This window comes from Gavialis gangeticus, unplaced genomic scaffold (assembly GCF_001723915.1).
Source record: "Gavialis gangeticus isolate Ggan-Ray unplaced genomic scaffold, GavGan_comp1, whole genome shotgun sequence".
Classification (NCBI taxonomy): domain Eukaryota; kingdom Metazoa; phylum Chordata; order Crocodylia; family Gavialidae; genus Gavialis; species Gavialis gangeticus.
Genome location: NW_017728998.1, coordinates 19,214,835 through 19,223,934, shown reverse-complemented (window position 1 = coordinate 19,223,934; position 9,100 = coordinate 19,214,835). Strand labels below are relative to the sequence as shown.

General features: G+C 44.8%; 1 protein-coding gene across 1 annotated transcript in view; it reads right to left on the bottom strand.

The window, feature by feature from the left end:
* Positions 1–8,017, bottom strand: part of LOC109289282 (fatty acyl-CoA hydrolase precursor, medium chain-like) — a 20,152-nt gene extending 12,135 nt beyond the window's left edge. Inside the window, exons 1-4 of the mRNA XM_019505275.1 lie at positions 7,733–8,017; positions 5,966–6,170; positions 2,698–2,836; positions 1,703–1,837 (exon numbers count right to left, since the gene is read on the bottom strand). Of these exons, the coding sequence (XP_019360820.1) occupies positions 1,703–1,837; positions 2,698–2,836; positions 5,966–6,170; positions 7,733–7,808 (555 nt within the window). The 5' untranslated portion in view covers positions 7,809–8,017. The remainder of the gene's footprint in view (positions 1–1,702; positions 1,838–2,697; positions 2,837–5,965; positions 6,171–7,732) is intronic.
* Between the last annotated feature and the right edge of the window lie 1,083 nt (positions 8,018–9,100).

The following is a 9,100-nucleotide window of genomic DNA, read 5'->3' as shown; positions in this document are numbered from 1 at the left end:
AAGGAAGAGGTTGAAAAGGCATAGTGAGAGCAAGCAACCTTCGTGCACATTTACTGACGTCGCAAGCCATTTGATGATATTGTTGTTGATCAGCACTGCACTGTTTGCACTGCTGTAAAGTTCTTCTGTTAGTGGTAGCAACAACCTGCCGATGTTATGCTTCTTCATCATGAGCCAAAGTGCTTTGTGCCACACCTTGTCAAAAGCTTTCTTGAAGTCGATGAAGTTATGGTGAAGTGTTTTGTGGGGATCACGCTACTTTTCATACAGTGCTTGGATGTTGAAGATTTACCCTGTGGTACGTCTCCTTTCTGAGAACCCATCCTGCTCTTTCATCAGCATGGTCTCTACTTGAGGCTCAAGTCTGTTCAATATTATTCTTAGAAGTACTTTGCTTGGATGGCTGATCAAACCGATACTGCAGTAGTTTGTGCATTGGTGGAGATTCCCCTTTTTAGGAAAGGGAATGATGACTGACTTTGTCCACTGGGTTGGCCAAGTTTTTTTCCCTCCATATCATGTTACAAATTTTGTGAAGCATGCTTGTTATGTTGTCACCTGTCTTCAAGAGTTTTGCAGGTATGTTATCTACCCCAAGTGCTTTCCCATTCTTCAGGCTTCTAATGGCTTTTTCTACTTCTCTTGAGCTGTCTGGGTCTTCCTTTTCAGTGCTTTCCAGGTCCTCCTTCTGCTAGCTGGTCAAGCACTTCAGCCCCCATTTGGATGTTGTAGATGTAGAGTTCCTTTGTGTACTTGGCCCATCTCTTGTGTATTGAATTGTTTTCAGTAAGCAATTGTCCATTCTCGTCTTCTTTGTTCTTGCTTGGTGTGCTTTAGTTGTCTTCTTCAGGCTCTGAAATGCTTTCTCGCTGCTGTTTTCAAAACCCTTTTGAATTTCTTCACGCCTGTTTAGAATCCAGTCTTCTTTCGCCTTTCTTATTTTATTTCTTACATTCCTGTTTACTTCTCTGTGACTGAGACTGCCAAATTCTGAATCAAAACATTTAGCTTTCAGGGCGTGTCATGCATCACACAGCAACTTTTCAAAAAGCTTGCTCCATTTGCAGTCTGGCTGTTGGCTGTGGGCTTCCATGCAGTCATGGTGATGAACACAGAGAGATGGTAATGCCCAGAAATACTGAGTTTACAAGGTCTTAGTGCTCTTATTAAAGGGATTCTCTGAAGAGAAAGGAAGCAGCAAGGCCACGTATTCAGTGGACAGTATGGATGTTGATGATTAGCAAATTAAGGGCAATCAGGAAGCTGTCCAAAGCATCTCTAAAGATATAAGCTGTTTCAGCAGAGATGAATTGCTAAATTTGCTATAGATTTAAAGTCTTTAGAGTAATTCAAATGGCTGCCAAAATTTGTAAAATAAATTGCTGGGTAAAGCAAACTGCCGAGCATAAATATCACATGAACAACTATGAGCACAGGCAGAGATACTTGAGAGAATGAACATACAAGGAAAACATGATCCTGTGTGTCACACCAGTTATGAGGGTTTGGACTGAAAGTAGGGTCACTGAAGAAGCAAGCAAGTACAACAGAATTTGTTTTTGTTAAATATTTAGAGAAAGTGGCAGATCACTGCTCATATTATTGATTTCTTTATGCCAATCACTAAAATATTTAAGCAATTATTTTAATGCACATGTATACTAAAAGTGGATATGATGATTTGACTTAGAAAGGAAACTTACCTTAAGAATCCAGTAATACCTAGCCTATACTGAATGGTTACTACCACCACATCCTCATAGGCAGATAATGCTGACCCATCATACATCCAAGCTCCACCAATCAATAAAGATCCTCCATGAATCCACATCATAACCTGAAAAAACAAAACCATAAAAGGTTTTCCATGAAAATGTGCATTTGAAAGCTGTTTGTTAGCCAGTACTGGAGAATAAAATCCATCCAGCAGGCAAAACAAGAGCAGAGATAGGGCAAATCTCCTTGGCAAAAAGCACCTCTTCTTCAGGTTTTGAATACTTTCATAAATGTGGGCTACCTTGAACTAACTTGTATGATTTAAACCAACAAAATACAGAGAGATTAATGACACAACATGAATAGAGGCATAATACACTGTGGCTTCGTGTCCTGGCCCTTGTACAAATTCTCTTTACGTGTCTTGAGCAACCCATTCTTCTACTTGATCATGATCATTGAAGTAGAGCTAAAAATGAATAGGTAACTGATCCTCATATAACCCATCTGTCTTTATTTCAACGAGCTGTAGGAGTGCAAAGGGTTATTACTTGAGTGGATATGGGAAGACTTTTTAAGGGCTTTACCCGTGGACCTGTATTAACTTAGGTACTGCTTGCAATTATGCATTTCCAAAAGCAAAACATATACTCCTTGATCCTAATTTCTAGTTCAAAGAAAAATAAAAGGAAGGACATATAAAAAACTGTTGGAGTAGAAGTAGGCATCTTTCTTTTCCTCTACAGACGTATGCTTTCAGACCACTTTGCTACCCCTTGCATTAAAAAACCTTGAGGACCTTTATGCTATTCTACTTTTCCGTTGCTTTAATGTTGGTTTCAGTGAGTGCTTCTAGCCCTACAGATTGAGGTGCTATATACCTTGACTTGGCTGCTGCATAGTACTATCCAATTAAATCGCCAGACAAGTTGTAAGGATTCGTCAAGAGCATGGAAACAAACCTGCAGCAGTTCTGCTTACCGGTAACTTGGCCTTGTTATTGGAAGGGGCAGGGCTGTAAATATTCAGATACAGGCAGTCTTCAGAAGTTGTCAAGTTACAATGTTTTATTTTAAAAAAATCGTTAAATTTTTCCAGCCACAACTGGTCTTGCAAGCATCTGAAAGGTCAGAACAAGATTTAGAGGTTTTCCCAATGGAGAATTTCATACATTTCATAACTGAACAGATACATTCATGTATTATTTTAAGATATTTGAAAGCTTGGATTTTTTTTTTTATTTACAGGTTTAGTTAGAACTATAGGGCTGAAAGATACCTCAAGAGATCCTTCAGTTTAACCCCTTGTTCTAAATTTGAGCCTCCAGTGAGATCTGAACTTGGTTCTGCTTTACAAGACCAAAACTAACCTCTGAGTAAAGAGGAACTTCCAGAGAGTAGTCTTGATTCATGGGAAAACAAAAACTATCGCTTCAGCATTAATTTCATTATCTAAATTATTTTTCCTGGGAAAACAGAACAATCTACTGCCCTCACAAGGCAGTCTTGGGAAAATGGATGCTTTGTGCTAATTCACATTGATTAGCTTCCTAAGTGCTAACAGAAGTTCAGGTCTACACAGTGATTTTTTTTTTCTATTAAGGAATTTCACACGAAGACCCTAATGCAGCAAAGGCATGTATGCTTAACTTCACTACCTTGAATCATCTTGATTCTCCATCCTACTGTGCACTGGTGAGGCCTCACCTGGAGTACTGAGTCTAGTTTTGGACCCCGCACATCAAAAAAAGGTATAGATAGGTTGGGAAGAGCCCAGCAGGAGGTAACAAAAGTGCTAGATGCCTTGGAAGCATGACTTAGAAGGAAAGACTAAAAGAAGTAGGAATATTTAGTCTGGAGATGAGAAGACAGAGGGGATTTGATAACAGGCTTCAAATACCTGAAGGGTGACTACAAAGAATAGAAATGGACTTTTCTTTGTGCCAGTACAAGAGAAGCAATGGCCTCAGACTGCGGCAGAGGAAATTCGGGTTGTAATGGGGAGCCAAACATGCAGAAAGAAGGGCAGAATGGCACCTTAGACTAGTGATCCTCAACCACAGAGCCAGGACACCCTGGGGGGGGGCTGGGAGGGGACAGGTGTAGGCTCAGGCTCCTCCCTGCCCGGCGCTGCCCTGCCCCACTCCTCTGCAGGGAGGCAGGCAGTAAAACAGCCCATTACAGCCGTTCTTAACTCTTTTAGATTCGAGGCACCCATTGACTCAAGGCACCCTTCTATCATTTCCAAAAACTAACTAAATTAGAAAGGCAACAACTTACTTGAGAAGCCATAATGAAGTTTCATAGCACAGCTTATTGCATAGCATATGCAGTTTCATAGCATCTGACAAAGCAAGTGGCTGCTTATGAAAACTTCTGTCTCTCTGAATTAGTCTATAATAGTTCTTCCCAACCTTTTCCTCAGCATGACCCCTCACTCCAGACCCACAGCCCCATGGCCTTGCCCGTGCCCCTCATTCCAAACCTGCAGCCCCCAAACCCTCCCCAGATGCCCCAGGGCCTGGGCCCTCAGCCCCCTGTTCCCTTCCCTGCCCAGCAGTGCTGAGTCCTGGGTGCTGCCCATGGGAGGCTGCTGCAACTGAAGCAGAGTGTGGAGCCCGGCTCCCACCCGCCATCCCTTCCCCCTGCAGGCGGCACAACCAGACCAGAGCCGATTGGGAAGGGGAAGATGCGGGCTGCCCGCTGCAAGCTTGGGACTCCCCACCCTGCTTTCTTCCACTGGGGACCTCCATGGCACAACAGGCAGGACCTGGCGCAGAAGGTTGGGAAGGCTCGGTGCTGCCACCGCCACCAGGAGCCCCACACCAGCTGCACCACCATGGTGAAGTGCCCCCTGCCCACCCAGCAGCAGTAGCACTGGTGGTGTGGAGTTGTGTCCCCCACTGCTACTAGGTGAACAGGGGGTGCCTTGCCATGGCAGTGTGGCTGGTGTGGGGGTCCTGGCAGCAGCGGCACTGAGCTTCCCTGCCCTGTTCTGCTGAGGAGGCCTCAGGGGAGGGCAACAAGGTGGGAAGCACCAAGCCTAAAGGGGGCAGCCAGCAGCCCCCCCCTGCCCTGAACACAAATCTGGGGGGCACATACTCCCCCATTTCCCCTTCCCCGGGCATGCATGCAGCAGTGGGGAGCCAGTCCCCGCCCTCCCCAACCCCGCCAGACAAGTCACCTGTGGCTCCACTCTGCTCCCCCCGCCTGCATTCTCACCCCGGCCCCCATGCACCAGCTCAGCTGGTTAGCACTCCCAGCCCCAGCCGTGTCCCACTCCCTCCTTTATCATGGAGGCCTCAATCTGCCCTCCCCTCCATAGATTTATCTGCAGGGAGCTGTGGGAGTTGCTTTTCATGCTGCCTGGATGCCACGTGCATGTGTGCACGTGCACATGCACATAGAACCCCCCGCCTGATTGCCCCCCTCCCGCTCCCACCAACTGCAAGCAGCCGCTTGCAGGCGGGAACTCTGCCCAACTGTAAGGGGAACCCACCATTTCCTGCTTTTTTCTCCTTTAAAGGAGAAAATCCATGTTTTTCTGCATTATTCTGCAATGAATGGACAACCCAGATCCCTGCATGATTGGTTGACACTGTTGAGTGACTTTGCGACCTCCTTTTTATCATTGTGACCCCAAATGGGGTTGTGACCCCAAGGTTGGTGTCGCTAGTCTATAATGTGCTAGTCTACTCTAGCTTCTGCCTGACTTCAGACTAACACAGCTAAATAATTCTCTCTCTGCTTATATGTGTACAAGTTGGCAAGACTGGGGTTAAAAGATCATGTCTAGTGAAATATAGAGAGGTTCAGGGTTTCACTGACGTCCCTACTCATCCCAACATGCTCAACCCCCACATTGATTAGCTACCTCAGATGAGCTAGTTGTCTCCCTGCTCTGGGTACCATGTAAAGGCATTGTGTTTCCATCTCTTGTATGTTCTCAGTTAGTTTCCCTAGGATTATCAAACCTTTTAAGACAAGCAGGTCATGGAGTTTAGCGTAAGAGCTGGAGGAATCCATGATTGCTGCACCCTTGTTAATCAAACAATTGCACTATGTCTACCTTCAGGACCATTTCCAAACCTCCCTTTATGGTGGAAACATTCAAAGGACCTGAAAGCTCTAGAGAAGCTCCTTTTTCCAGAACAGGGTGGGGTGGGGGAGTAAGAAAATCCAGTTGATTAAATTCAGTTATTTTTTGTAAAGTGTAAAGACAGCACACAGGTAGAATACAGGGTTCTTACATTGGTGGAAGAGACGTCGCATCTCGCACACCGTGCCATGGTTCCACTGGCTGGGGCGGGGAAAATCTCAGAGAACCCACAGGCGGTTTTGCAAAAGGTATCCCCAGAAATACCTGCGTACGTTTGTCAATTCCCTTGACAGCAACCTCTTTTCCTCGGAGTCTCCCATATTTGGTAACTACTTCTGGCCTCTCGGCTTCTTGTCCTGCGTAATGTAAGTTATAGATGAACAAAGTCTAAATGACTGGACAAATTAATGGCCTGATCCAGTTAAAGCAATGGGACCCCCTTGGTTGATGCCAAGCTACATCTGCCATTTTTATTTTTCCTCAAAGATTTCCATTGCTTTGATGACTCAAAGTAAGCATTGACATCAGACATGGATTTCTTCCACTGCGCTGTACTTTCCTCCCAACTGTTTCTCTTTTCCCAGCAATTAGATTTTCCAAGCTATAGGGACTATAAGAACAATGTAGACTTGGATCCTGCAGTCCAATCCAGAGACAGGCCCAAGCTGAAACCCCACGTTCAGACATCTCCTTGGATCTGGAACATTTGAAATCTGGATCCAACAAGAATTTTGTGGCTCATACCTATGGCTACAGGCTGGATGTGAGAAAAGCCTGGAGTGTCATTATGATCCTAGGGAGTGTTATAGTCAGCCCCACCTCAGGGCATGCTGGCACACATCACGAATACCAATGTCCAAGGCAGCCTGATAAGCTCCCCTCTGGCAATGACAGCTGTACTCTGCAGAATGCATGCGAAGCAACAGCATTTCACAGCTCTACCCACACACTCCCCAGGTTGTCAGCAGAGAAGCAGCTTTCCTTTTTGCTCCTCATGGTAAGAGTCTGCTCTGAAATACAGGAATGACAGCATTTTTGGCACCACCTTCAGCTTTGCAGTGCTGTAGAAACACAGCAAAACCTACTGTCAGGCTTGGACAAATGGCTGACTAGGTTAAAAATGGTTTTTTAAAAAAGTGTGCAAGCAAAAGAATGAAAGAAAGAGGCGTGCAAAGCTTTTGTATGCAAGTGAAATTCCACTGGATTAGTAGATTCATTTCTACCCAGATTCATTGGAAGGACAGCGGGTCTAGATCTGGTCCAAGATATCTATGTGGGAATAACAGCTAGGTAAAAGATGAAATATATTTACCTATTTACCCTCAGAGTTAGTTGCATTTGGAGTGATTTTTATACATAAACGTAAAGGCTCCAGGAGATTTTGACAGTGACCAAGATATTTCCTATTTTATATTAGTGAGATTGGTTTTTTTCCCCAAAATATTTTAAATTTTTTTATAGTTAAAAGTAATGTTGCATTTCAGAAAACAAAGGTCACAAACTGCATTAAACCCTGCTTCTGTAATAGGGAAGGCAAGGTAGACTTATAAAGTAATAGAATCAGATTTAGTAAGTCTTCATAAGCAACAGATTACATCATCAGGTGCTAATGAAGTAAACCGTTGCTTACAAAAGCTTATGTATCTCTGATTTAGTCTATAAGGAGCAACTCAACTCTGCCTTCTGCCCGACTTTGGACCAACAGGGCTAACTACCTCTCTCTAATGGTGAGAGGGATCAATTTTTGAGAACACCATCCTGTGTAAGGGAGGATCTGCAAACTCTGTCACCAGTCATCTGGAGAAGAAATAAAATAAGATGGGGTTTGGGGGTAAAAAAAGAAATTTGGTCCTGACAAATGGTTGAGTGAGTGACAGATGGACTCCCCCACTCTATTTGCCCCTAGAGTGAGACTTACCTTCAGCTTGAGATGTGATCAACCATGCTGCCCAGACCAGAAACCAAAGCAGGGGAACCTTGCCATGAGATGACATTTTCTTCTCTCTGCTTGAATGCTCTGCTGGTTTCCTTGCATTAACTGCTGAAAAAAGCCCAACCCAGACAGACACAAAGGTTGTCAGTTAAGGGAGACCTAGCTAACACTCTCTTTCACACACACCCTTGGGTAGAAACGCCTTGAAATCTGTGCTGAAAACCAAGTTTGGACTCACATTCTTACTGCAAACAAGATAGTAATATGATGCCAAGGATTGGCCGAGTTGAACTTTGACCACCTTCCCCACCCTCCCTCCCGCTTTGCCCCACATGGGAGTGTCACACCCAGTCTCAGGTTTCTCCTGCCAGCAATGGGAGCAGGGTGTGTGGCCACAGTAAATGTGGTAGCAGCACAAATTATCTGCAGAGAGGAAACAAGAAAAATCTGATCAATTGGGCTGTTGCCCTGGGGATAAATTTCAAGAAACAGAAGAAAAATTGTTTGATATAAAACAGTCACAACAAAAACTTAGAGAGCATGTGGCATTCTCACTCAGGTTATATGCTTAAAAAAAAAATGAATTTACCTTGCCTGGTTTTGGATATGCTACTGGATACAGTGCCTTCTCCTGGAATCCCACCGATTTAAATGGAGCCGGTTCACAGGGAAGTTAAACAGAGATAGCAGCTGAAGCTTGGTAGGTGGTTATGGTAGGAAATGACAGCATCTTTACCAAGTGACTCAATACTTCGAGGAAAATTTCCCAATACAACATGCGCCAATCAAAAGCAAGGGCTGATTGAAGTTGTGCCAGGAGAAGTCGTGGTTGTAACTGTTAAAAATATGTTTTCTTATGCATCTGCAAGCATTTAGGGGACCTTTTCGAGGCCGACAGTCTGTGAAGTCCAACGTGTGGTCTGCCTGAAGTTACTGTGGAGAAGGAGGATACCAGGGGAGAAGGAGGATACCAGGCCACCTTGGGTCTAGAGAAGAATGGCATACTACAGTACTGGCAGCACAGTGGGGTTGAATACAATTATTTTACAGCCCACCCGTAGGTTTATTTTTAACACCGCATACCTGTAAGAAGCCAGCGTCCCATCATACAGCACTGCCTGCTGCTCTTCCCCCCGACGCGGCGTGGGAATGCCGTGCTCAGTCCTGGTCTGGCAGGATGTCGAGGTTACTTTCCTTCACAAAACACTAGCTACGGCACAGCTAGGTGGCAGGTGTACCATCACAGTAACTTGTGGGCATCTTATACAAGTGTGTGTCCACAGTGGGGGCTTCATACCAGCCACAGTGGAAAGCTGGCTCTGCCTCCAAGGCTCCAATTTTCAGGGACAAGCC